This window comes from Myodes glareolus, chromosome 19 (genome assembly GCF_982192425.1).
Source record: "Myodes glareolus chromosome 19, mMyoGla1.1, whole genome shotgun sequence".
NCBI lineage: Eukaryota > Metazoa > Chordata > Mammalia > Rodentia > Cricetidae > Myodes > Myodes glareolus.
The window spans coordinates 3262791-3290565 of record NC_142044.1 but is presented as its reverse complement, the minus strand read 5'-3'; the positions used below and the strand labels follow the sequence as shown (position 1 = coordinate 3290565).

Genomic DNA, 27775 nt, shown 5'->3' with positions numbered 1-27775 from the left:
GCGCAGGCTCCACCTCTGTGTTTGTCCGCGCTCCGCCCGCCGCCGCTGGAGAGGAGGAGCTGCTGCTGCTGCTGCCGCTGCTGCTGCTGTCCCCGCTGCCTCGGGCGCAGGTACCAGGGCCGGGGCCGTGGGCAGCCGCTGGGCGGGAGCCGGTGACACCTGCCCTCCGGGCCCTGACGGCCGCTGGAGCCGGACGAGGGTCCGATCGGCTTCCCCGCGGGCGTTGCTGGCGGGAGGGCCCGGGCCAGGCCTGAGGGGTGGCGCCGAGTGTGTCCGCGGTTCTTCGGGAGTCCCCGGCAGCCCATGCCCCACCCCAGCCGGACAGCGACGTCCCAGCGAGCACCCTCGGTGCAGAGCATAGTTAGGAAAAGGAAATCCTTAGCGGGTCACAAAGGAGTCCGCAGTCTGGGCGAGTGCAGGCGCGTGTGAGCTGCCCACGCTGTCACTGCCCAGGGTACCCAGGGTAGGACAGGGTTTGCACCCTTCCCGCCTGGGCCTCAGGTGATCATGAACTTTGACACTTGACACGCGTCGTTAAGAAAGCAAATCGTTTCGCTCCAGACTTCCCAACAATTGCCGAAGGGAAGAGATTTATGTATTCGTTACAGTGTTCCACAGAATTTGGAATTGGCTGCAGAATGTAGTGATAAGCCTGGACCATTGAAGGGAGTAATACTGCTCATTCTGCAGAAGGTAGCATCGGGTACCTAGGCACTTCCCAAGGCGCTGTCAGTGCTATGATGGTTTTTGTTACAGTAAAACTGTCTTAGTCAGTGATATCCCTTTTTTGTTCTTTGCCACAACCCTAACAAGTACCATTTCTAATTTGTGGATAAGGAGACTGAGGCACAGAGTCTAAATTAACTTGTCCACGTCCAGACAGTTGGCATGGGATCTGAGTCTCCCAAGACTCCACCCCGCACCCACATCTTGCATTACCTTCCAAACCTAGTGCTCCTTAAGATTTTTGTTCGTTGATACAATTTGTAGCCTGAAATGATTTCTTTAAGACTAAATGTGTGTGGCCGTGTGGAGGAGTCTGTACAATTGTCCTTTTCGTTTAAAGGGAGTTTGGTGAGGAAACAAGTTTGTCCTGTAAACCTTGTAGTGATAATAGAGTTAAACATCCCGGGACCTCCTGCTTCAGTATAGTGTGGTCTGAAGGGAAGCCGGTCTGTTTGTTTACACAGGATAGTTGTGTTTACACACAGTGGTTGTAATTGTGTCTTCACAGAAGTTCTAATGTGTTTACTCTGCACATGCAGCATTATGCCAAACCGAAGGGTTTTTTTCCTTTCCCACAGTAAGCTCATGTTTTCCAGGACACTGGGGAGACTTGGGAGAGAAGCTGCTGTGTGAGGAGGCGGGAAGCTGTGAGGAGGCGGGAAGCGTTCAGGGCACATTCTGTGGAGCAAGGTCAAGGGTTTTCCATGTGAGACTGGAGATGGCTACTTCCCAGTCTCAGAGAGTGGGGCTTTTGGCATAAAATACCCTGACAAAGCAATGTGAGGGAGAAAAGCTCGTCACTCCAGGGTCGTGAGGGTGGCAGGGACTTGAAGCGGCTAGTCTGTGACAGCCACGGTCCAGAGCAGAGAGCAGTGACCGGATGCATGCTAGACTTCACCCCCCTTCTGTTCAGAGGCTCAACTCCTGCAATGGTGCTGCCCACAGGGTGGTTGACCCAACTGAGGAACTCCCTCACAGGGGTGTCCAGAGGCCAACCTAATCTAGACACTTCCCCACCGAGACCCTCTTCCCAGGGGCTTCTTTCTTGTGTTAAGTTGAACACTAATGCTGGCTGTCATGGAGTCCCGACTCCTTAGCCATACCAGGATTTAAGAGTGTGCTGTCAAGGTTCATGCAGTACACATACAGCCTGTCTTCTGTGATTATTCGGCAACTCTGAGAAACCAGGGACATGAGGGTAACCCAATGGAGCTAGCATTGTCTCAGAGAAAAATGGAGATATTGTATTATGAGGATATGGGAATGATGATTTATTAAATATGAGGATATTTATGGGGAAATATGGGGATTATTTTAAACAAAATAATTTGTTTAAAAATGGAAATATATTCAGTTAGATGGTAACAATTACTAAGAAGAAAAATAAAGTTGTGAGGGGGTAGGAAGTGCTTGGAAAGGAACTAATAGTTTTACAGAAAGAGACATTGCCGAGAGACTGCGCTGAAGTGGAATTGGAGGCGTGCAGGGCAGCCCTCCAGCTGTCGAAGGGAAACCCGGAGAACGTCAGTCTGTTAGCAGACTAACAAGGGGCCCACTAGGTCTGCGCAGAGGAAGGGAGAAAGGAACGAAGCCTGAAGCCGAGTTGATGCTGGGGAAGGCTAGCTTTCACTCATGGGGACGGAGATGCTCAGAGGGATCTGAGCAGAAGGATGAGAGGGCCCGATTTAACGTGTTCAGGCTTGACTGTCAGAGCAAAGGCAAAGTCAGAGAGGCCAGGTAGGAGCTACCGTAGTCATTCATTGATCCAAGACCCCCTCCTCCATGGATGCCTGAAACCCTCAATAATACCGAGTCCTATATGCAGTGTGCTGTTTTCCTTTCTATACATCATATGGTGAAATTAACAAAGTAGGCACAGCACGAGATTACTAGCAGTAATAAAATAGGACAATTAATAGCATTGTGCTACAATAGTCATTACATGCATGGACTAGAGAGATGGCTTAGTGGTTAAGAGCACTGACTGTTCTTCCAGAGGTCCTGGGTTCAGTTCCCAGCACCCACGTGGTGGCTCATAGCCTTCTATAAGGATCCAATGCCCTCTTCTAGTGTGCAGATGCACGTGTAGACAGAACATACTCATATACGTAAGTCCATAAATCTTTTTAAAATATGCACGCATATGGCTCTGCCTGTTTAGCAGTCTGCATGTGTTCGCCGGCTCCTTGTGGGGTCTGAGGTGGTAAAAAACCTGCATGACGAGACGAAGCAGGGTGGAGGCTGTGGCCATTGCAACATGGGCCACAGGCGTTGTGATACCGATACCAAGGCAATCGATCTACGCTAGTCCAGGTGGTGGCTAAATGACTGCCGTCACCAGGACCTGCTGAACAGAGCGGTGAGTCATGCCTGGGCTGGGTCAGAGCTGGATGCGTAAGATTTCATCACACTTTTTGGAATGGTGTGTGGTTTAGAACTTAAGAATTCCTTCTGGAATTTTCCATCTCACAGAAGTTTGGTAATTATAGTTTTGTTGACCAATTTTTATTCAATATGACAAAATTCCTGATATTTAAATAAGTTGGAAAGAGGAAAGACGCATTTTATTTCCAGCTTAGAGATTTTAGTCTGTTACCTTCACTCTGTGGCTTCTAGAGCCTTTGTGAGACAGAACATCACAGAGGGGGGAGCAGGTGGAAAGGCTGCTCGCCTCGTGGGGACAGGCAGCCGAGAGAGTCACACGCTTGTAGTGACTCACTTTCCCAGCTAGACCCACATGCGAAAATCTCACCCTCTCCCCAAATAGCCCATCAGCTGGGAACCGCCCAAACCATGACAGGTTAGCGTCGGGAGACTCTGGCATCTAGACTAAGGAAATGAGAATGGAGCCATGGAGCCTTTTATGTTCAGCGATTGATGTGATTAAGAACATTAAAGACATTAAAGGCACCAGGGAGGAGACGCTTTGGAATGTTTGAGAGGCAGAGGGTAAGTGCAGGGGCCAGGGAGAAAGTGATCAGCTGTGATGTCCACTCATTTGACAAGCCAGGGGGATGGAGTTGAGAAGGGAAGAGGCCAGAAGGGTGTTAAGGACAAGGCTGGGATGCTTGTCCTACGGGAAATGAAGGACTCTTATAGCAGAGGCAGTTACAAGGCTGAGCGTCCAGACACATGCACCCTGTTGACCTGAACAACGTGGAGAGTGGGGACAGGCACCCGCAGTAATGTGCAGTGTGCTAGGGCCGCGCTGCCTGTGCAACGGCTATGCCCACACACGTCTGTTTAAAGTTTAGACATGCGTGCCTGGCTGTGGTACCTGTGCTGCATGGCCCTCAGCACTGATGCTCTGGGATTCACCAGGAGTTGCCTAGAGTCTGCCACCTAAGTTAGCGCGTAGGTAACCAGAAGAACAAGGAACTGGAGCAGAAGCCTGCGAAACTGAAAATGGGAAGTCAGTAGCCAGGGACCCCAAAACTGGTTCCCTGGAAAAATCAGTAGAGTCAATAAGTCTGTAGACAGCTGAAGGAAAAGAAAGGACCAAGATTACTAATATGAGTGAGGAGGCCTGGCGGCCCATTCTAGAAACCCCAGCAGTTAGGAGGTGGAAGCAGGAGGATTGTGAATTTGAGGTCAGGCTAACCTGGGCAACACAGAGACACTGTCAAATATATACGTGAATGAAAGGCCTTCGTCACAGACCCCATGCTGTTCCATGAAAAAGAACCGTACTGTGCCCACACGTGTAGTCTAGATAACTGACAGCCAGAGCTAACTTTCTAAACCAGCGCCAGGCCCAGATGAATGCATGGCTGAATTCTGTCAGACATTTAAGGAAGAGGTTAACCGGTTCTGAGAAGCCTCTTTGTGGTGAATACTTACCTCATTCTAGGAGGCCACCATTCCCCTGCCAAAACCTCACAGCAATTAGAAAGCTAAAGATGTATGGTGTAAAAATCCTCCACAAGTATTAGCAAATGAAATGATCAGTTTATAAAGGGCTATACAGCAGCATCATTAACCAGAGAAGGGAAGCCCAGGGTCACAGTAGACGCTTAGCAATGCAGCCTTCGCTGGCTGTGCAGAGACTCGTATCAACCAGCTCCTAGAAGTGATGTGCAAGGCTGGGCTGCAGCCTCCGTACAGGAAAGCTCTGGCCGCCTTCCAAAGGCACAGCCTGGAAGAAAGGAGTAAAGATGGATTTTATTAAAATTATATTTTTTTTCTTGCCCTGGGAAAGATGAATGGCATCAAATGAATGAATGGCTTCAAATGAAAGGCAAGTGGGGAAAGAACGGACTGGAAGGACGTATTTGTAAAACACGCACATGATAAAGAGTTGTGACCTGAAATGTAGGAAATTCTTAAAACTGAATGATTAGAATGTAACCCAGCTGAAGTGGGCTAAAGACTGTGGCGATTAGCTTTGGTGGTATGTGTGTATGCATGCACACCTGTGGAGGTCAGGGCGCCTTCTAGAGCTGCTTTGGTGGTATGTGTGTACGCATGCACACCTGTGGAGGTCAGGGTGCCTTCTGGAGCTGCTTTGGTGGCTTGTGTGTACACATGCACACCTGTGGAGGTCAGGGCGCCTTCTGGAGCTGCTTTGGTGGTATGTGTGTACACATGCACACCTGTGGAGGTCAGGGCACCTTCTGGAGCTGCTTTGGTGGTATGTGTGTACGCATGCACACCTGTGGAGGTCAGGGCGCCTTCTGGAGCTGCTTTGGTGGTATGTGTGTACGCATGCACACCTGTGGAGGTCAGGGCACCTTCTGGAGCTGCTTTGGTGGTATGTGTGTACGCATGCACACCTGTGGAGGTCAGGGCGCCTTCTGGAGCTGCTTTGGTGGTATGTGTGTACGCATGCACACCTGTGGAGGTCAGGGCACCTTCTGGAGCTGCTTTGGTGGTATGTGTGTACATATGGCACACCTGTGGAGGTCAGGGCACCTTCTAGAGCTGCTTTGGTGGTATGTGTGTACGCATGCACACCTGTGGAGGTCAGGGCGCCTTCTGGAGCTGCTTTGGTGGTATGTGTGTACGCATGCACACCTGTGGAGGTCAGGGCGCCTTCTGGAGCTGTTTTGGTGGTATGTGTGTACATATGGCACACCTGTGGAGGTCAGGGCGCCTTCTGGAGCTGTTTCTCCCATTCTGCCAAGTGTGTCTGGGGCTCGACCTCAGGCTGTCAGGTGTGGCAGCAAATCCGTTTACCCTCTGACCGTCTCCATGGCCCTGCCTGAGTAGTTCTGTTGTTTCCTCCGAGACTGGGTCTCTGTGCAGCCCTGGCTGTCCTGGGACTGCCCTGTAGGCCAGGCTGGCCTCAAACTGAGATCCCCCTGCCTCTGCCTCCTGTATCATGGGATTAAAGGCATGATGGTTAGTGGCATTTATTTGTTTTATGAGATTTTGATATAATTCTATCATTTCCATCTTTGCTCCCTCCAAACCTTCCCTGCTCTCTTTCAAATTCATATATATGCATGCTGAGCTGAGGGCATGTTTAAGGAGCATTTGATTAATTGAGGTAGGAGGACCTCCCTATTGTGGGTGGTACCATTTTCTAGGCAGACACTCCTCGACTGGGTAGGCATGGAGAGAGCCTGCATTAATTCATTGCTCCTGCTCATGGCTGTGGGTGCAGTGTGACCAGCTGCGTCAAGCCCCTGCTGCCCAGAACGGTGAGGCAGACGACCCTTTGACCTGTAAGTTGCTTCAGTCAGGGTTTCATTCCAGCACCAAGAAAGGATATCGAGGTAGAGACCTTAGCAAACACTATCCAAGAAGATAGAAACATCAGATGAGTGTAGGATTGTCAAGGGAATGCAGCCCAAAGCAAAGCTTAGGTGCCACTCTCCACCAGAGCATGAATAGCATGGGATGTGGGCAGGAGCGTTTACCAGCAGCCTACTAACATGGTGCTTGGTTGTAACCCCACCATGATGGGAGCCAAGGCAGAGACAGGAGCACCAAGAGGTCATGGCCAGCTTCCACTGCATAGTAAGGTCGAGGTTGACTTGAGCCATGTGGCAGAACATTGCCTTAAAAGACGAAAGACTAGGAACGCAGTTTAATGATTGCATGTTTGACTGCCGTGCAAGACCCTGCACCATGCATCAAAATATAAATTGCCAGGTCGCATTCATTACTAATGGGAAAGTAAAATAGTACAACCCACACTGCAAGACATTTCTGCCACACAAGCCAGAAGTTGTATAAAGAATACAAAACATGGACTCAAAACATGTCCACACAAAAACCTGGACATAGGGATTTACAGCTCCATTGTTCAAATGTGGGTAAATATGGAATCAAGCAGTATGCTCTTCAGTAAATGAACGGATTAGCTGACTGATCCATCCACACAATATCTGTCACCCAGTGCTGAAAACAAAGGAACCAGTAACCCGGTGAAACAACAGAAGGTGCTGATAAGCGTGGGGGAGGACCATGCTGACCCTCAGAGGCCCACATTGAGTCTGGCTGACGGGAGGACCATGCTGACCCTCAGAGGCCCGCGTTGAGTCTGACAGGACCGTGCTGACCCTTAGAGGCCCGCACTGAGTCTGGCTGGCAGAAGGACCATGCTGACCCTCAGAGGCCCACACTGAGTCTGGCTGACATGATTGTGCTGACCCTCAGAGGCCTGCGTTGAGTCTGGCTCACAGGAGGACCGTGCTGACCCTCAGGCCCGCGTTGAGGCCGGCTAATGGGAGGACCGTGCTGACCCTCAGATGCTGGCCTTGAAGCTGGTTGAAGAGACTTAGCACAATTTTGCTGGCAGATGTCCTGTTTGGGGGTGTCCAGGGGGGACTAGAGCAGAGCCTGAAGGATGTAAAAGACCCATTTGTAAAGTGGGGAATAGGAACGCTGGGTTAGGCCCTTGTTTGTTAGAGTCTGGGTGGTGGGAGTTAAGTCCAGGAAGGGCATTGAAGACGGGGATGATGATGTCACACACCTGAAATCACCTGGTAAACAAGAATTAAACGCTAAACAGAAGAACGGTGGCTTGGGGATCTGTGAGTGCGGCCGGGAGGGGCTTTTACTAGCTGCCATGACCTGAAAACAGGCTTTAATCTGTCTGTCTCCTCCGAGGCCTCTGTAGACGAAGGTACAAGACGTTCTGATTTCAGATCATTTTCTAAAATCTAAAACTTGTGCATTTAGAGATGTAATTTGTTCCGTGTATTTAAAAATAAGAAATGTATTATAACATTTGAAGCCTATGAGGTCATCATCTTTTGAAAGCCTTTTAAAGAACAATTTTCATGCCACAATGATCTTTTCCAAACAATGTGGTTCTCGAGTGCCAGAACAGACGTTCAAAGCAGCAGTTGTCAGACTTTTAAGTAAAGAACTGTTGAGTGTTTAGTTTGTCACGCCCTAGTGACAGGTCATACAGAACATTTTACAAATGAGGACGTTTACCGTGTTACCGCCGGCCTCCTTAGTGTTAGTCATAGTGCGCATGACTGAATACTGGCTCTTAGAGATTGTGGATACGAACCGGAAGAAGCTGAGGTGTGTAAAGTAGCTCTAACCGCTGGTCCGCGTCTTCACTGGACAGTCCATCCGGGCAGGGGGCCGATTTTCAGCACTAGAGGATGCTTCCTGGAAGGCAGTGGCTCTGAGTGGAGCTGTTGAGCCGTGAGACCCGTAACCAGGGAGCCTTTCTCCCCTGTGCAGCCACAGTGACCAGTCTATAAAGATGGCTCCTAGGGCGGAGGGAGGCTGGGAAGATGGCTCAGCGGCTCAGAGAGCAGTCTGCTCTTCAGAAGACCCTAGTTCGGTTCTCAGCACACACGTCAGTCCCAGGGATCCAGTGCCTCTGATCTCGGTACACACATGCACACACATCAGTCACAGGGATCCAGTGCCTCAGATCTCGGTACACACATGCACACACGTCAGTCACAGGGATCCAGTGCCTCTGATCTCGGTACACACATGCACACACGTCAGTCACAGGGATCCAGTGCCTCTGGCCTCGGTACACACATGCACACACGTCAGTCACAGGGATCCAGTGCCTCTGGCCTCGGTACACACATGCACACACATCAGTCACAGGGATCCAGTGCCTCAGATCTCGGTACACATGCACACACGTTAGTCACAGGGATCCAGTGCCTCTGGCCTCGGTACACACATGCACACACGTCAGTCACAGGGATCCAGTGCCTCTGGCCTTGGTACACACATGCACACACGTCAGTCACAGGGATCCCGTGCCTCTGGCCTTGGTACACACATGCACACACATCAGTCACAGGGATCCAGTGCCTCTGGCCTCGGTACACACATGCACACACGTCAGTCACAGGGATCCAGTGCCTCTGGCCTTGGTACACACATGCACACACGTCAGTCATAGGGATCCAGTGCCTCAGATCTCGGTACACACGCACACATGTCAGTTCCAGGGATCCAGTGCCTCTGATCTCGGTACACACATGCACACCTCAACACTACCCCACCTCATGTGCCTCGTGGGAGTGGGGGCCTGCCAGCCTCTGCTCCCATCTCTGAGAGGTTCCCAGAGCTCTCTGGGAGACTGAGACCCCTGCTGTTTGCCACCCGACTAGAAGAGACCTTGTAGGCTGGCTCTCAGTCAGAATTTAATTGATGTGTCTGTTGCTCGTCCACCTGAGATGATTATTCTGCTGGAGAAACTCTGGAAACTCCTGGTCCTGTTCCGCCTCACGAGCAGAGCCTATGTGATAGCGTGTAGACAGTTCAGCTGCAGACTAACTTCTGCCTGTAATCCCCATAATCTGATCTTGGAAATATAGGAAAAAGAAAAAAAACCTCTGTTTTCCTTTCTTAAATCCAGCTCGCTGCACTCCTTCCTGCCTCCACTCTCTGGTACCCTCTCCTCTCAGGCTCCAGCCGTAAACCATCCACCACCTATGTGGAGGGCCTGCTCCCAACGTGGGGGTCGGTCAGTGAGCGGTATGCCATTTTAAATGGCTAGTGGGTGAAGTTGGCTCCTCAGCCTCTGCTGCTGTTAGGTGTGTGTGACCAACCAACAAAGGCCTCCGGGGTAGTGTGTTGCTCCAATAGAATCCGTAAGAGTTGCTGGGTTTAAGGGTCTGTGTAGGTCTCCTGATGGAATAGAAAAGTCAAAAGTAGCCTGCAGTCAGGCAACCTCAGGGAAATCTACTGGTCCCCAAGGCTGTGGAAGGAAGATGCCCCCAGCCCCCGTGTCATTAGGATGGAGGCTTTGCATGAAAGAGGGGACCTCCAGCACCCATGTGTGTTCCAACTCTGTAATTTCACATTCACAGTAAGAATTATGTGTTACTGAGATGGACAGACAAACCCAGAGGCTCTTTCCTTGCTTTACGCTGGTACCAGATGTACAGGTGGGTGGCATACCACAGCCCCGGGACTCAGGAGGCAGAGGCAGGAGCATCGGGGTCTGAGACAAGCCTGGTATCTAAGGCGAGACTCTCTGCAAAACTAAACTAAACGGAGGACTAGATGGTCCACAAGGTGGCGCTGTTGGGCCGTATACGCAATGCTATTTACTCAGCTGTTGTCTGCGGCCTGACCTCCCCGGGCAGTGTAAGTGTAGATCATGAACTGAAGGAGTCCTTGCTGTGAGAATTTCAAACAACACATAATTGATTACATAGTAACGACTCTAGAAAGCAAGGTATTAAACGGTCCAAACTAGCAGTGATTACTTTTATGAAAATTTATTTAGAACTTATTTAAATCTATTATCTTTTTTAAAAGTTGAGTTGTGAGTAAACTTTAGTCATAGAGCAATAAATACTATAAATATTGACAGAACACACCAGACATCCCTGCTTAGTATTTTTGGTTTCTTGTTGGAAGAGAAAAAAAAAAGTTGGGTAAAGGTTCAGCTGTTATCCAGACAGTAAGGAGTACGTGGGACAGCACGTCCAGGAATTCAGCCACTTCCTGTAAAGTAGAGGATATTTTCAAAGATTTTTTAGCTGTTTTTCCACAAAAACTTACTCTGTATTCAGTGACAACAAGGTTGCTTTGGAACACTTGTGCCTGGCCGGCCACTTCCTGGGGAGCAAGGGACCCTGCAGGCCTCCATTGTTCTTGGGAGGGAGTCCTTTGGAATGTGGAGGCCAGGCTCAGACTCTCTGATGAGAGGGATTGCCAGTGTGAGAAGGGATCCCACGATCAAACACGTGACCTATTTTATCAGGCAGTGAAGTCATGCCCGCGTTTGACACGCAGCCTCTCTCTGAAGAGCACATGTATTGTTTCCAAAGCAGTGCCTGCTGCAGAATGGGTTAATGCACGTCAGATGTCACGATTTATGTCTCGGAAGTTCACAGGGTGAGATATAGGTTCGAGAATTCTAGTAGTTTTGTTTTGATTTGTTTTTTCTTTTCAATAAGCTTATTCCCTGAGGCCACCTACTAAGTAATTCCTGGTTAACCTAGTTTAAATTAGTTTACAAATGTCAACAAAATGCATTGACCTTTTAAAGAGAGTAGTGTTCAGGAGTTGGAGAGATGGCTCAGAGGTTAAGAGCATTGCCTGTTCTTCCAGAGGTCCTGAGTTCAATTCTCAGCAACCACATGGTGGCTCACAACCATCTGTAATGAGATCTGATGCCCTCTTCTGGTGTGCACAGACGTATCCAGGTAGAACACTGTATACACAATAAACAAGTCTTTAAAAATATCATTCAGTAATTTATACATTTCTAATTAATCCTTCCCTTTGCTGTGTTAATTAAGTTTTAATTATAAAATAATTGATAGGATGGCATTGAGGAAATTACAAAATTTTGAATTTTAGGGCTAGGCTAGGATGTAGGGCAGCTGGTAGAGTTCTTGCCTCGACTGTGGAAAGCCCTGGCTTTGCTCCTTAGTTCTGCACAGACTGGGTTTGATGGCACACACCAGCTACACAGCCACATTCGCGGCCAACCTGGGCTACATGAAGCCGTGTCTCAGGAGGAAACAGGACTAAAATGTTACAAGTGCCACAGACCAAATTCTCTACACGTTTGGATGTAGAGTGAGAATATGTCTTGGCCGTAGATCTGTGTTCATCTAAACATTGCTTATTTTGAATATCCGTTTTTAATGTCAAAAGACAACGCTAACGTCTTCCTTTCCGTGCACTGGGCTGTGCTCAGAGGACTGTCCAGTTTCTTCCCCAGCGTGCTTGTACCAGAACCTGCAGAATATGGTCAGCTGTCCCTCCTTCTGAGTGCCCACAGGTGGCTGCTCTTGCAGAGGACCTGAGTTTGGTTCCCAGGACTGGCTCGGGAGACTCACAATCTCCTGTAATTCCAGATCCAGGATATCTGACAACCTCCTCTGACCTTCAAGGGCACCAAATGCATACATATTTTTTAAAAATCTGTTTTTAAAGGAAAAAAAATGAACCACAAATGAATATTTGCATAGTTAGCTTTATTTAGGAGAGAACTCAGAGCTTACAAGTTCACATTTTAGCCATCAATAGGGTCGATCAATAGAAATTTAATCCCCAGGCACTTCTAATATAAGAGTCCTAAAAATAAAAAGATAAGCTTTTAAATCAAACTTGGTTTAAGATGAACCACACCCCAGACTTGCAGCTTTCACAGTGACACCAAGCTTGCAGTCGCTGTTTCGGTTGAGCCGTAGAGAGGAGCCGCGTTCACAGGCACAGCCAGCCTCACTGGGCACCGAGCTGGGCACCGAGCTGGGCACTGAGCCTCTGTCAGGAAGTTGTACGACCACCACGAGCAAGTTGCAAAGTTTGTTATTCCTTCCACAGAACATGCTGGGGTTTGAGTCAGGATCAGTGCTCCCCCTACATGTTCCCTTGCCTGAGATCAGTGGACCTGCGTGGACTTGGGTTAGGAACAGTCGCTGCTCACTAGGAGATCTGTGGAGCCGTAGGTGCAGGGATATGGGCAGTCATTTGTTGAATTACCTCGTGAAATAACCACACTAGCTAACAGATAGAACAATTTTATTTGTATTTATTATAAGGAGCAAACTCACCAAACAGGAACGAGAAGTCAAGATCAGCTGTGCTGCTAGGGAGCCCCAGAGAGACAGCACCTGGGCCCCAGAAAACCACACCCTAACTTGGTCCCACCTCTTAAAGATTCCCCATCAGTCACTGCGCACAGTGTCGGGATTTGATGACTTCCTCAAACTCTTGCTGTGTGGCTCGTTAAGGTTATATTCTATCTGGAAGCCCCTGGATTCCTTTACAGAGATGACAGTAACCAGTAGGATGTAGAAGATCCAGGTGGGATCCATTCACCGCAGCGCCTCTTTCCTCAGTGATCGACAGCTGGGGCCCTCCTGGCCGCCAGTCTTTGTTTACATTTGCTCCAGTGTCTTAGCTTTAATCCCCCCCTTGCAGTTGCCCTGTAGGTATGATGTCATCAGAGCATTTGAACTGGGAATGTAACACTTGGTCACGCCTTTCCCAGTGACTTTCAAAGTGAAAAACAAATCGATACAGAACAGTACGGTGGTTGTTGGCATTGGATATGGAAACAGATTTAGGGTCATCAGCACAGGCTGTACTAAAACAGAGCCTCTTACTTTGCTGCCTGACCACCGAGAATTTGATCCTAGACCTACTCCACATTGATCGAGGCTGTGTGTCCAGAGTTTGGGATAGAAATGGACAAGCGTGGTCGGTAGAACTTTCCATCAAGTGAGTGGCTCTCAGGCTTCCACCCAGGACTCCTTGCTGGTTTGTTGTTTGGGTTCAGGGTTCAGGTCAGAGCTGGTTGGCATGGGGGATGCTAGCTAACTACTCTGTCCCACAGAGTGGGTGGCTGTCAGCACTGCACAGGCAAGAGTTCTAACTGTGAGGCTGCGTCCCAGCCCACCCCAGACTTGACCCCGTACTCCTGTGACAGTGCCCACATGCCTGTGTCCATCCATGGACCACCCTTATGCACCCTGCCCTTTAAACCATGGCCCTCATGAAGGGCAGGGTGCTCTCTGGGGCTCTCTGGCCTCCACCGCCGGCCTCCACCGCAGGCTGCGCATGTTTTCAGGCCACTGTGTTTGACTCTACAGAGCCAGTTCTTTTCCCCAGACATTCCCCCCTTCCAGCCCTCACTAGAAGTCACCTCATTGCTGCTCTGTTACCAAGAGACGAGTGTGCATTGCCTCGGCACGGCAGGGCCCTGTGCTCAGCCTGGCGGTGATGGGGACGGAGGGCTGAGCCATACGGCTGATAAGGAGCCCAGCTGGCTTTACTCACAGGCAGCGTAGGGCCAGGCACGTTCTGTGGTGGCCAAGGCAGCTTCTAGCAGCGGGAAACCTGGCTCAGCAGTTGTGCGGTTGCCCCTCACATGAGCTGGGCTTCCCATCTACCCTCCTGCCTCCTCCACCTCAGAATCAGCCCTCATTGTGTGGACTTGACTTTCAGATCCACGTTCAGGGGGTGACATTCACAAGCTGCGAGTCAACTGTTCACACCGTGTTAGTGCCCCTAACTTTGCACTGGGATGGGTCTTGTCAGGTGACCCTTTGGTTGTCCCAGGCCTTCTGGTTGTCCTTCCAAATGCTCCTACAGAGCCCTATAAATAGCTCGACCCTCAGAAAAAAAGACTCCAAAGATGACGTCGTTATGTTCTTTTTGCGTGGGAAAGATGATACCATTGGGCCCAGCAGTCTTTCAGTCAAAGTTTTTAGGTTTTACTACACATCAGTGGTTACATTCCTAACCATTTATCTAAGAGAAAAGAAGAAGCGGCCTCACACAACGTTTACACCAATTCTTCCAGCAACTCCAGCGTGCGGGTGGCTCCGTAAGTGAAGGAAGGGGCTGCTGCCCAGCCTGGCAACCCACGTAGATCCCTGGTGGAGGGAAAAACAGAAGTTATCCTCTGCTTCCCTCATGCACACCATGGTGCTCCATGGCAAATACAAATAAGCTGATACCTTTCCTAAAAAGCTCTGCTGTGATTACAAATTCCTGTTGCGACCGAGTGTCCTTCAGTAGGACGCTCATCGTGAACAGCAATGGTCTGCCTGTCACAAGAAATGGCACTCAGAGTAAAAGAGCAGTCACATACACAACCTTATATGAAAGAAACTTGTGCTGAGTAAAAAGGAGCCAGGCAAAGGCCCACGTGTGGTGCTGTGGTATCACTTACGCTGTGCTCTCCAGTGGTTCCAGAAGTGGAAGGCACACCATGGCTTCTCAGGCTGAGAAGATGGAAGGAAGTAGGAGTGGGCTGGGCCTAGGGCTAAGAGCACATGCTGCTCCCACAGAGAATCAGGATTTCATTCCCAACCCTGTGTGGCAGCTCACAACCTTCTCTAGCACCCTCTTCTGGCCTCTGTGGGCACCACGCATGTAGGTGATGCTTGAGCATGTATGTGTGCACACACACACACACACACACACACACGCGCGCGCACGCGTGCGCGCGCGTGTGTGTGTGTGCACTCAGGCAAAAACATTGATACCCATGATAAAAGTAAGTAAGTCTTAGAGACAAAGCAGGAGCAGCTTGCCAGCCCCCAGTGTTGCAAGCACCCAGTGTTTGGGTGTGTCAGTGCTAACTGTAGTGTTTTGCATGCTGAGTGAGATGTCCTACTGCAGGCTTGTGAGGTGCTGCCGTCAGGGAAGCAGGAAAGGAGACATGGCGGCTCCTGTGTTATCTTACAAGGGTCTATAGGTGTCTCCAAATAAATTTAATTATAAAGTCCCAACCCCTGGGGCAATAGTTAACTTGTGTTCTGGTTTTTATTTAGTTTAGGGAAAGGTCTAGATTTCTAGTGGTTGATGTATGAGTTGAGGTTTTTGGGGCCGCTCTTCTCCTGCACTTCAGACTGATGTGTTCATGTATCATTAGACATGGACTCACCTAGCTCTGACCTGCAGTTTGGACAGTGTACTTGGTTACCAGGCACTGGTTGCCAGGAAGGCTGAGGCCTGGCTTTTCCTCAGACCAGAGAGGACAGTAGGATATCTGGGTTGTAACTGTGTGGTTTGTCATTGTACCCCGCACAAGGAGCTCAGAGTGCTCTTCTGTGACATGAATTCACTTTAGAACATCCCCTCTCACCTTTCATCCTGAGAACTCAGGCCGAGTCTGTGCTAGAGGGACCACGAGTGACGAGCCCGCTTCACCACTCAGGACGAACATGGAAAGCGCTCAGAGCAGTTGCGTGAAGTGGGGCAGCACAGGACGTTTGTCCAAATTGATGTGGAGCCCAGAAAACTACAAGTAGCAGAAGGCCCTGTGCATTAGCGTGTCTTTAGAGGGTTTCTTGATAGCCTGTGGCCCTTGTCTGGCTTGTTAGCTGTTGCCCCCCAGCTCCTGGCCGGCACTGCCCGCTCCCATGTTATGGTCTGATATGCACATTGTGAACAGAGCCTTGCCGGACACCGTTACTGGTTTCTCTGTGTGCATAAAGGTGCTGGATAGCAGTGTTGCATGACCAGTAAAAGATCAACACAAGTTTCACCTTCATGGTGACTCTGAGATTTGAATTTTATATGCAGCCAGCTAACAATGAAGGATTTCAGGCACAGTGAATTTTATTGATTGATGCTGCTCTTTCTGTGATCCAGACTGGCTGCCCAGCACCCTGCTTTCACAGTTCTTCATAAGCATTGGGTGGTCAGTCAGGGTACACTGGTGTACAGAGAGGCCACCCATGTGGGCCCAGGGGAAGCTGAGGGTGGGCAACACACGGTTAAGATCTCGGCCTGGCAGCAGAAAGGACAGAGAGTAGAACACTGAGTTAAATCTAGGTGGTTTGCTTTAACGACAAGGTTTGGCTGTTTTTTTAGCCTTCCACCCCCCCCCCCCCCGTTCTCTTTCCCAGTGTGCCTTGTCCAGTGGGTGATCCCTTGCTTAGTTTGTGCAAGACCCTGGATCCCAATTCTGTGGCCCTGCAACAGTGAAGCCAGAGTTAAAGGTTAGCCTCAGATATGTTGTGGAGAATATGCTTTTAGAGTTCCAGAGGCTGCGTGTGACTTCCAGAACCCTGTTCGCTCGCTGTCGCTAACACCCCATGCTCTACTGCCTGTGCTTTCTTGTTAGTGGCCACAGCTCCACGTCACACCCGTCCATTGTCCCGTCTCAGTACCTGAGAGCCGAGCAGCCACTTGGGGGGCCTGGCACATGGCTGCTTCACCTCAGGCGGTCTGTGGAATGTGCACAGGCCCCTTGACCTGCTTGTGTGTCCCAGAACTCTGCGTTCTTTCTCACACTGAACCGTGGCTGTAAGGGAAGCTCCTTGTCATTGTTGATCGTTCTGGGTGCATTGCTGCTTTCTTTGCTGAACCTTATTAGGAATTCGACACAGCTCTCGGGGCCACCAAGGAACTATCTTACCTCTCACCTGAGGTGTGTTCTGGGGCAGACTTCTTCATAGCGTGTGAACCCGCAGTGAACTGTGGCTGCACTAGGGCAGGCCCCTTCCCTGACCAAGGGGAAGGTGCTGTCTGCCTGTGGAGTCTTAACTGAGGCTGAGGTCAAGCAGTTCCTCCAGGACAGAAACCGACCAACTTCCCTTCCCACCTCAGCAGACAAGAAGGGCCACATCCTTACCCAGCCCTGGGCCACTCCAGAAGGTTCCCAGCCTGCATGCCTGAAGGCCTGAATCAAAACACCAAGTAGATAGGTTTTAAGGATCATTTCTTACAGGGTGTAGCCAACATGTCTTATCCTTGGGAAAACACTTGGAATATGCTCTCTTGTTTCCCAGACAGTTTGTGTTCGGTTTTGTTTGTTTCTGTGACTAGTGCAGAGGGAAACTAGAGAATGCGCCCACAGAACCGTTAGCTGTTTTCCTAAATGAATTCTTAAGATGGAACTACTTCTTTAGTCTGAGTGAGAAGACAGCAACTATGTGGAAACGATGCCTTTTTAAGTTTTTAAAGTATTTTTCTAGACCTGTTTTAAGTGTGTGACTGTTCTACTTCCGTGTCTGTCTGTGCTCCGCGTACGTGTCTGATGCCCACAGAGGTCAGACGAGGGCACTGGGTTCCCTGCAGCCGGAGTTCTGGATGGCTGTGAACCTTGGTCTTATTTAAGAGCAACAAGTGCTTTTTTTTTTTAAATGATTTATTTATTTTTATTTTAGGTGCTTTGGTGTTTTGCTTGCAAATGTGTCTGTGTGAGAGTGTCAGATCCCCAGCACTGGAATTACAGGCTCCTGTGTGGGTGCTGGGAATTGAACCCAGGTCCTCTGGAAGAACAGTCAGTGCTCTTAAATGTTGAGCTAACTCTCCAGCCCTGGGAATTAATTTTTAAGAATTTATTATTTCATCGGGGTAATGGTGGCTCACACCTTTAATCCCAGCACTCAGGAGGCAGAGACAAGTGTATCTCTGAATTTGAAGCTAGTCTGGTCTACAGAGCGAGTTCCAGGACAGCCAGGGATACACAGAAAAACCCTGTCTCAAAAATCCAAAATAAATAAAGAATTTATTACTTGAAGCCATCAGTGAGACTGAGGCTAGCCTGAGCTACATACGTCATGGGACTCTGGTCCACGTGCTGTGCTGCAGCCAGTGTTCTTCATCTTGACCTCTGTCTGGAGCTGGCCTTACCAATTGCTCAGCCTTGGTGGTGTTCTGTGTCCCTCTCCAGAAGGTTCCCTCTTCTGTCACTGCTGTAGGTCAAGATCCCATCATTTCCTGTCCGTGGACAGATTGATTGCTTGCCTCTAGTCTTTCCTGTCTGACCCTCTACGTTCCTGTTCAGGTCATCTGTCTGAAAGCCCAGGAAGACTGCCGTCCCTGTAGGGACTCTCATGGGAAGTCGGGTAGTACAGCTTACCTTGATGTTGCTATGGTTGTGTAGCATTCTGTAAACACCCCATCTTGATATCTGCTCAGAATAAGTCCTCAGGATGTATGGACTGATACCTGCTTGAGAGCTGGGGCAGCCACAGAGCTCTGGAATCAGGCAGCGCAGGCTGGAGAGCTGAGAACCCTGACAGACTCAGTGCCCGTGGGAGGGGAGTTACAGCTGGTTTAGTACCCAGTGCCATTCATGTTCCAGAAAGACTTCACTGTGTGAAGGGGCCTGCTCTCTAGGGGCTGGCTAGATGCTTCAGAAGGTCAGGGTGCACACAGCCAAGCTTGGTGACCTAAGTGTGGGGCCTGGGACTCATGTGGTAGAAGAGCACCAACTCCCACAAGTTGCTCTCTGACCTTCACACACGCATCAGGGTGTGCATACATGCAATGTGCACAGATATGCACACATGATAGATAAATAAATGTTTTCTAAAAAGAGCCTGCTCTGTAAATGCCGTCTGCCTGTTTTCTCTTCACAAGTTCAAAGAGTGAGGCCGAAGCTTGAAGCCAAGTGTCACGCAGCCGAGGCACACCTGTGGTTGAGGCAGGGCAGTGCCGGGCTCGGCTTGGACTTTCTCAGGCGTGGTCTCTCTGGAGCACCAGTGGGACTTGGTACTGGAGCTGCCTGTCTCGTGCATGATCTCCAGGAGATTCGGGCTGCAGGACCACGTGGGATGGGGATTTGGGCGGGACTGGGAACAGCTGTTGCTTTGGCCTGTCCTCATCGCTCTCCTTAGCATCCTGTAAAAATCTTTTGGCTTAATGATGTTTTCAAAATCTGTCTGTTAATTCCTTTAACTTAAAAAAATGAAGTCTTAAATTTTGCCTCAGCTCCTATGTGCTCTAGGTTAGGGGCGTCACTGTATCGTGTCTCCTGTAGGAAGCACGGTGTGAGGAGCGATCACCACTGTTGGACAAGGAGCCGCAGTGGTGTGGCCTGTGCGGACGGCTGCATCCAGAGCTTCCAGCTCACGGGTGTTCTCCGACAGTGAACTTAAATCTGAGCAGTTCTCTAGCTTCAAAAATATTTCAACTTTTTTTTAAAATTAAAAAGTAAAAGAGAACTTTACAGTAATTTAACACCATTTTGATCTGGCAGATGTGAAAAAAATAAAATAGAAATCTTTTAGTGGGCGATGATGATTTTGTGGTTGTTGTTGTGTGGTGAGGAAGAGGCCAGGAAGCGCAGTTGTGTCTCTGACCTCAGCAATGTCACCTTTCCCATCTCCCTGCAGGAGTGCCCACCCGCCACATCCGACCATGTCCTACGTTTTTGTCAACGATTCCTCACAGACTAACGTGCCCTTGCTTCAAGCCTGCATCGATGGGGACTTCACCTATTCCAAGCGGCTTTTGGAAAGCGGCTTTGACCCCAATATCCGAGACAGCAGGGGCAGAACAGGCCTACACCTGGCCGCGGCCCGAGGAAACGTGGACATCTGCCAGCTGCTACATAAGTTTGGTGCTGACCCCCTGGCCACCGATTATCAGGGCAACACTGCCCTCCACCTGTGTGGCCACGTGGACACCATCCAGTTCTTAGTCTCCAACGGACTCAAAATTGATATTTGGTGAGTACTTTGCGCCTCTGAAGCCGGTCATTTCTTCCTGTGAGCTGTCAGTCATGTAGGTGGGGTCTCATCACCCGCTGGTCTGTTGTAACGATGAGTTCAGAAAGGCATTGAAGACTGAAGCCTTTATAGGGGAGTGTGGGAATACCAGGCCAGCCGTGGAGCCTGTGTGCATGTGTTCCCGTGTGTGTGTGTGTGCGTGTGCGTGTATGTGTGCGCGCGCGCGTGCGCGCATGCGTGTGTATCTAAGAAGTAAGTTGGTTTCTGTTAACTAACTGTAAAGTGTAAGTCAACAGAAGCAGGAAGAGGGCTGTTTATCAGCTTGTTATAAACTCACAGTGAGTTCTGCTCTAGTCTCTTATCCTCATTCTTTATTATTTTTAAAAATTTTTCCCATCCAATTGTTTCTATGTTGAGCACTTCCGCCCCTGCTCCAGCCTCCCCTTTTCCATTTTACACAGGGAATAGGTAGGTCAAGAGGTCACACAGGCTGTAAGAGGATGGGACTGGGAGTGGAGTGGACCTCGTTCCTCTGTAAAGCTGGCCTCATCGTAGCCCTGGGGCCCGCGTCCTCCTCAGGCTGCAGTTTGACGACACCGTGCAGCTTCGGTTTCGTTTGACCCAAATGCCTGCTCTCTTGTGTGGGAAAGGCCAGCTCGTCTCAGTGCTGAGCTTGAACTTTTAGCTGCAGCTTCTTGCTGCCCTGGTGTGCTGCAGCCGTGGCCTCCTGGATCAGCAAGCCCCCAAATGTTTCTGTGACGACAGGAGAATGGGTCAGGAGCCGGTGTGATTTGAGGTCTGTTCTGTTCTTCTTAAACCTTTTATGTATATGTATATAAGTATGTATGTGTGCAAGTATATATGAAGATATATGCATAATGTATACAGAGACTGAGTCTATAGGTTTGTGTGTACACATACATGTCTGTATGTACACATGAATATACTCACAATATGTAAGAGACTGAGTCTAGAGATGTGTGTGTACACATACATGTATGTATGTATGTACACATGAATATACTCACAGTGTATACAAAGACTGAGTCTAGAGATGTGTATGTACACATACACGTATGTATGTACACATGAATATACTCACAGTGTATACAAAGACTGAGTCTAGAGGTATGTGTGTGTACACATACATGTCTGTATGTACACATGAATATACTCACAACATGTACAAAGACTGACTAGACTTTCCAATTCATCCTTAGGGTGTTCTCTTTTCTCTTTTATTTACTGACATTTGTTCTTTATTTTTATCTAAATGTTCTTTTTTTCCTTTCCTGGAAGGACAAATCCAGTAGTTCAGTGATCTGTTTCTGGCTTGCTCGGGTCTTCTCTGGGTTTGACTTGTGAATCATTGGCCCACGCTTTCCTCGCTGATGGCGGTCAATGGGGGCTAGCCGTGTGGCGTGGCCACTGCACTGACTTTCTCTCTGTGGCCTTTTCCAGCAACCACCAAGGTGCTACCCCTTTAGTTCTGGCCAAGCGCCGGGGCGTGAATAAAGATGTCATCCGGTTGCTGGAGTCTTTGGAAGAACAGGAGGTAAAAGGATTTAACCGAGGCGCACACTCGAAGCTGGAGACCATGCAGACCGCAGAGAGCGAGAGGTACGGAGGGTGCAGCTGATCAGCAGCCCCCAGGGCCCTCTGTGCTCAGGCGCAGAGCTGTTACTTCATGTATGTGCTGTGGCTTCAGATTACAGTTGCAGAACTTGACCAAAGTTCCGTAGCCACAGTGTTCCGTTAGCTGCGCCACAGTGCCCGTGTTGGAGGAGAGACAGGTAAAAAGCAGGGTTTGAGGGAAGGGGCTTCCGAGTTTTAAGTGTGGGTCACAAGAGTGGGATTTATTAAAGAGAGGTAGACAGACAAGCGGGGTAGCATCTGAGGAGCAGATGGTCATCTCACAGGACGGTGGTGAAGCGCTGGGAACTGAGCAGGGAGAAGACTGTGAACACTGGCAATTCTGTGCCAGACACACACCTGTAATACTGGGACTCGGGGCTGAGGCAGGGAGATTCTAAGCCAGCCTGGGTGACATAGTGAGACCCTGATTATGTGGGTGCGAGGGTCTCAGCTCCCCTCATGACTATACACAAGCGCTCATAACTCAGACAAATGAAAAGAGTAACTTTTGCATGAGTTGGAAGCGCTGAAATTTGGGCTTCTCTCTATAACCAGAGCTCAGATGTGGTGGCCGGCGAGGTCCCCAGATCTGACTGCTTTTCATCTAGTAACGGTGGGAGCAAGGTGAGGTCAGTCTGAAGGGCTGCAGGGTGGGCTGCCCTCTGGCCCTGACAGCTTGGCGGGCAGAGCCAGTCGCCTGACCATGGAGTGCCATGGAGTCTGGTGGGCTGTCGTGGTGTTTCGGCTTTTTGAAAGTGAGGTCAGTGCTGTCAGCTTGATGGTATAGTACATGCTATCCCTTCCCAGCGTACACGCTGTCCCTTCCAGCGTACACGTTGTCTTTTCCCAGTGTACACGTTGTCTTTTCCCAGAGTACATGCCATCCCTTCCCAGCATACACTTTGTCTTTTCCCAGCGTACACACCATCCCTTCCCAGTGTACACACCATCCCTTCCCAGCGTACACACCGTCCCTTCCTAGTGTACATGCTGTCCCTTCCCAGCGTACACACCGTCTCTTCCCAGCTTCCAGAGGGAACAGCTGAGAACTGGTGTTCGGTCACCCAGGCTTCCATTGTGGGTCCCATACACCATTGGGCCACGAGGGCCAGCACTTCACAGCCCACCTCTGACGTCTCCACAGCCAGGCCACCTTCCTTCTTCCTTTGCTGGCTGCTGGGTTCCACACTCTCGCTTAGCTTTGCTTTGTTAGTTGCTGAAGAGCTTTCTGTTGTCCTAAAGGAGCGCAGGGTTCTCACTGAGCTTGTGAAGCCTCGAGCTTTCCAGAAGCCAACAAGCAGGGAGCGGGGAGTCAGGCACCCGTAGCCCTTCTCCTCACGCTACAGGGAGCAGAGTGCACAGGCCAGGGGCACTTTTAGCAGTGGTTAACTCTGCCTCGTAAAATAACGGGAAACGTAATTTCATCTTCCTGTAAAATAATAGATTACTTTAAGCTTCTTTTAAAGATTTACGTGTGTCTCTCTATGTGTGTGTGTGTGCATTTGTGCCGCTCTGCGTGTCTGTGCACTAGTGGAGAGGCCAGGAGAGGTCCCCGGTGTCCATCAACGCTCTCCACTCGTTCTTTTGAGGCAGGGTCTCTCCTGAACCCAGGGCTTGTGTTTTCCCCACTTCTCCCCTCCCTCGCAGCTGGGGTTACAAGTGCGGGGTGCCTGGCCTGTTGGTGGGTGCAGGAGTCACGTCATGCAGTGCTCGGAGCGGCTGTGCATTTCTCTAGCCCCAGCGTCTCCGGTGAAGAACAGCCGGAATGCATGTTTCTCTTGATGTGTTTTGGAGATCCCATTTTTGATACTGGCCAGTAGGACTCTTTATCAGAAATACACTTGGCCTTATTTTGCCTGTCATGATTGCTAATTAATTAAGGTGTGATTAGTTGTGTGAGCAGCTTGGGAGCAACGTTAATCCCTGCTTTCCAAATGCCGGTCGGGGGTCTGTGTTAGTGTCAGCTCTGTGGACACGGAAGCTCCCGAGTGTCGGTTACTAACACTACTGCTGCGTGGTTCTCCTTCCTGCTCTGCCCCCGGTGCCACCGTAGCTGAGATTCATTCCATTGAAAAATGATTTTATAAAATGCAAATCAAAAGCACAGGTTTTTTGGCACAGCACTTAACTCTGCGGACAGCTGCAATGGGCTGTCAGTAGTATTGTGGAGGCTGTGGGGAAAGTAGACCCTCTGGAGACAGCACAGAAGAGTGGGCCACTTTGGAAACCCACCTGACAGCTTGTTAACACTTACACAGTTACCATGTGACCCAACAGTTCCACTTCTCGGCACACACCAATTGCTCATCAGCTAATGGAAACATAAACGCTACCTGTTTACCCAAGGGAGTGTTACTGTGCCGTAAAAGTGAGTAAAGTATTGGCAGATGCTAGGGTCGGGATGGATACCGGAAAATGCTCTGTGGGAGAAGCCAGGCATGAAAGGTCACAGCCTGTTTGTTGGTGTGCGGTGTCCCAGAGAGGGAAATTCATGGGGGAGAAAGTAGGTTAGTGGTTACGAGGGTCAGGGAGAACAATGAGAGTGACTAATGGGTGCAGAGTCTGAGACCAGCAGTGGTGACATGCTGGGAATTAGACAGTAGAGATGGTTCACACCATTGAAAGTCTCAGAACCGCCTTGTCGCATAATTAAAAGATGAATTTTAGCCAGGCAGTGGGGCCCTGAGAGACAGAGACAGGAGGATCACTGTTACTTCCAGATCATCCTTGGCTACATAAAAAGAAGAAATTTTTAGCATGAATCATGTCACTAAATAGAGTGGAGGGAAAATACAAAGGGACAAGCCAGGCAGCGGCCTTGTCGCTTAGCTGTGACCAAAGCAGTGAATTTACTGTGCTGTTCTCCACGGGCTCTGGGAGACATGGGGTGACGTGTGGGAGGACCCAAAAATCAAGTTGGCTCCCTTTCTCTGGATAGCATTTTAAACTCAGTTTTATTCCTTTAAAAAAGTAAAGTATTTTATGTGTATGAATGTTTTGTCTGCATGTATGTGTCTACCTCACATGTGTGCAGTGCCGGCTGAGCTAGACGGTCCCTTGAAGCTGGAGTTCCGGTGGCTGTGAGCTGCCGTGTGGCTGCTTCTAAAACAAGATAGGTTTGGGTTAATGTCTTGATGGAGACAGGCATTTGACCTATTTTAATGTCTCTGCTTGGGATCTTTCAAAATGTTTTTATTTTTTGACAGCTTCATACATGCTTGCAATGTATCTTGATCATACTCATTCCCGGGTTCACTTCAGTAATCTTTCAGCTCAGGCGGATGAAACTTCAACTAGGCCAAACCCAGGCTCTTTGTTTTGACTTCTCAAAGTGCACTCCACTCCCCGACACCCTTTGGGACGTCCTGTCCAGGAGTTTTAATTTGCCTGCTGGAGTGAACCAGGGATCCAGTCATTGCAGTTTATCAGTTTATGGTCTAAGACCGATACGTGGATCCTCAGGAGTTTGTAACCAGCACATTGTTGGGCCGGTGTATCTCTACAGTCAGTTCTCCACTGCAGCACCAGAGGGCTAGCCTTCTCGGTACTGTAGCTTGTATTTCTCCATGCTCTAAGGATGAAGTGTGTTTTCACGCCCCTTTCTCTCCTCCTCCTGCAGTGCCATGGAAAGCCATTCTCTGCTCAACCCCAACCTGCAGCAGGGCGAAGGGGTCCTGTCCAGCTTCCGGACCACGTGGCAGGAGTTCGTGGAGGACCTGGGCTTCTGGAGGGTCCTGCTCTTGATCCTGGTCATTGCTTTGCTGTCCCTGGGCATCGCCTACTATGTGAGCGGGGTACTGCCCTTCGTGGACAACCAGCCTGAGCTGGTGCACTGAGGGTCCAGAGATGAGGCAAGGCCCATCAGCGTTGGTCTTCGGTTCTTAGAGTATTCGCAGCGCGGTGCAGCGAGGGCTGGTTTTCGTTTTTGGATTTTTGCTTACCGTGACTCTTTCGGGAGAATGAAGTGTTCCTTTGAACTCGTCCTGTGGTGGGTTATACTGCACCCTAGTGCTACCTCGGAATGCTGTGACTTGTTTTTAAAGAATATCTGCCAGAGGCTTGTGTGATCAAATGTCTTGCAAGGCCGAGGCTGGGGAGGCCTCACAGCAGGGACCCCACCCTGAGAGAGGAGCAGTGACCCCCGGAAAGCAGATTGGTTTTTTCCTTTGATTCCGTTTTGTCCATGGATTTGTGTCAGAGCCCTGTTCTGGTTTTGCTCACTTTCCTGGGAAGAGGGGAAAGTGAAACTTTCTACTTAATTTTGATTTTTTTTTCTCACAACCTAAATGGCAAATTAGAGCTGTCGGAATCTTTGAATTTTAAAGATTGCTTTCAAGCTACTCACATGGCAAACAGGTCTTAAAAATTAACAGTCTTTTCTTTAACGTGGATGATTTGATCTAACGTTTGGTTGCTGTGGGATGATTTTGATTCATTCCCAACTGATTGCAGCATCTGTAAAAATCAGCCTGTAGAGTTCACTACTCAGTCCCCAGACTCCTCCCACTTTATTTTTGAGATGTCCTGCTCAGAAAACATCAGGAAACCCCAGTGAGTGGTCAATAGAGAAAGAATCCTGTCCTCCACGGTCACCTGCCAGCCCGCTGTGTGTCACGGTCATCACAACTAGGTCAGCGAGTGTCCAACAGCGGAGGTGAGGAGTCCATCTGCCTCAAAAGCCCCGAACGATGTCATGCTGGAGTCATGGTTCCCGTCTGCTGTGTGTAGGTGCACGATGTGATAGAGATTTGGACCCCACTGTAGCCTCTTAGAGTGTGTTTGGAAGCCCTTTGCCTGCAGTTCTGTAATATACAAGTCATGTTTTATGTTATTATGGAAACCTAATAATTTTTCATTAAGTAAAATCTGAAACCCACAGTAAAGACTCAGTGGTTTTGCTTTCAGTAGCAAAGACGCCACCAGCCTCTGGCTTGCCAGTGTTTTCTCCTCTGCTTTTAGATACCAGGTATCAATACTTTCTCTCACATGGCTGTGTCCTAGCTGAAGGAACTGCTTCCCAGCTCCTGACGTCAGAATCAGCCTGCAGAGGCTTACTCTGACTTGATCCTGTTTGGTGGAATGCAAGGAGGGAGAGTAGGTGTCTGTCTGGAGACCAGTAGAAGTCAAGTTCAGAGTGTGTCCAGGACAAAGCGCTTTAGAAGTAGCTTCCCGTAGATCTGGATGTCTGTACCATGTAATGCACTGCATCTGAGGTCCCTGCTTCCCGCCCCGTGCTGGTTTCTTTGCATTGTGTGCTCTGCATTATTTGTTCAGTAATAAATAATAAATTTATTGGCACCAATAAACGCAGTTATAAGTCCTTGATTGCCACCCATTCTCTCCGTGTATCATGTTTCAGGATTCTGCAGTGGGCTGCAGTTAGCTGTTTTAAAAGCCAAGCGTTTTAAACCCTGGTGTAGACACTTTTACCTTTGTCTTGTCAGTGCTACAGAACTGGTCAGTGTGCACTGCCCATGGGTTCAAGTGTGGGGATGAGGATCGTGATACGCTCCTTCCAGCTAGGCCACTTAGTTTACCTCACCCTCGTCACTCTGGGACACCTGTCCCCACCTCAGTCGCTCTACTGGGCTGTGGGGAGCCAGGGCCAGATGGAGGCTGCATCCCACTTCTGTTCGCTCTCCCTCCACCCTGCAGTACCCTGCTTCCTGAGCCTGGCCTGCTGCCTTTTCAGCAGACGTCACTCACCCCCCCCCACACACACACACTTTGCTCTCTTCCTACAATGTGCATCTCTTTGCACATCTCTGTACAGGACTTTGAACCTGGCCTGCTGAGAAGATGGTTCCCTGCTGCCCCCGATGCCTGCTGTCTGTTCTTCCCCTCACCATGCTCATTGCTAGTGCGGAGAGCAGGGCTTCGGGCTGGGTCTATAGCCCTCTGTCCATGGTACCTCTTTAGTGTGCAAAAGTACTGGGAGCGTTGCTTGTTTATATATCATTATAAATACTGTAACCTGCAAGAGAAAACAAACCCAGCCCCCAGGACTCTGAGACAGGAGGCTCCCAAGTCCAAGGCCAACCCAAGTGGCATCGTGAGACTCAATATATATAGGAGAGAGAGCCACATCATGGCCC

General features: G+C 49.6%; 1 protein-coding gene across 3 annotated transcripts; it reads left to right on the top strand.

The window, feature by feature from the left end:
* Ankrd46 (ankyrin repeat domain 46) lies at window positions 1–26986 on the top strand. 3 transcript variants are annotated; one of them, XM_085679105.2, is made up of 5 exons: window positions 71–110; window positions 16491–16583; window positions 19710–20045; window positions 21507–21665; window positions 25300–26986. In XM_085679105.2, the coding sequence occupies exons 3-5, from the start codon at window positions 19735–19737 to the stop codon at window positions 25514–25516; spliced, it is 687 nt and encodes a 228-aa protein (XP_085535231.1). In that variant the 5' UTR covers window positions 71–110; window positions 16491–16583; window positions 19710–19734; the 3' UTR covers window positions 25517–26986. The 3 variants fall into 3 exon arrangements, with proteins under 3 accessions (XP_048313141.1, XP_085535231.1, XP_087754852.1); XM_048457184.3 differs by lacking the exon at window positions 16491–16583 and having other exon boundaries at window positions 1–110; XM_087898726.1 differs by lacking the exons at window positions 71–110; window positions 16491–16583 and adding an exon at window positions 13328–13350.
* Window positions 26987–27775: the final 789 nt, after the last annotated feature.

What these genes read in the sequence shown, in the direction of transcription:
- Ankrd46 (XM_048457184.3), top strand. Translation starts at nt 19,735, where the DNA reads ATGTCCTACGTTTTTGTCAACGATTCCTCACAGACTAACGTGCCCTTG. An exon ending in GGACTCAAAATTGATATTTG is followed by an intron (nt 20,046 to 21,506) that starts GTGAGTACTTTG and finishes GGCCTTTTCCAG; the next exon opens with CAACCACCAAGGTGCTACCC. An exon ending in CAGACCGCAGAGAGCGAGAG is followed by an intron (nt 21,666 to 25,299) that starts GTACGGAGGGTG and finishes CTCCTCCTGCAG; the next exon opens with TGCCATGGAAAGCCATTCTC.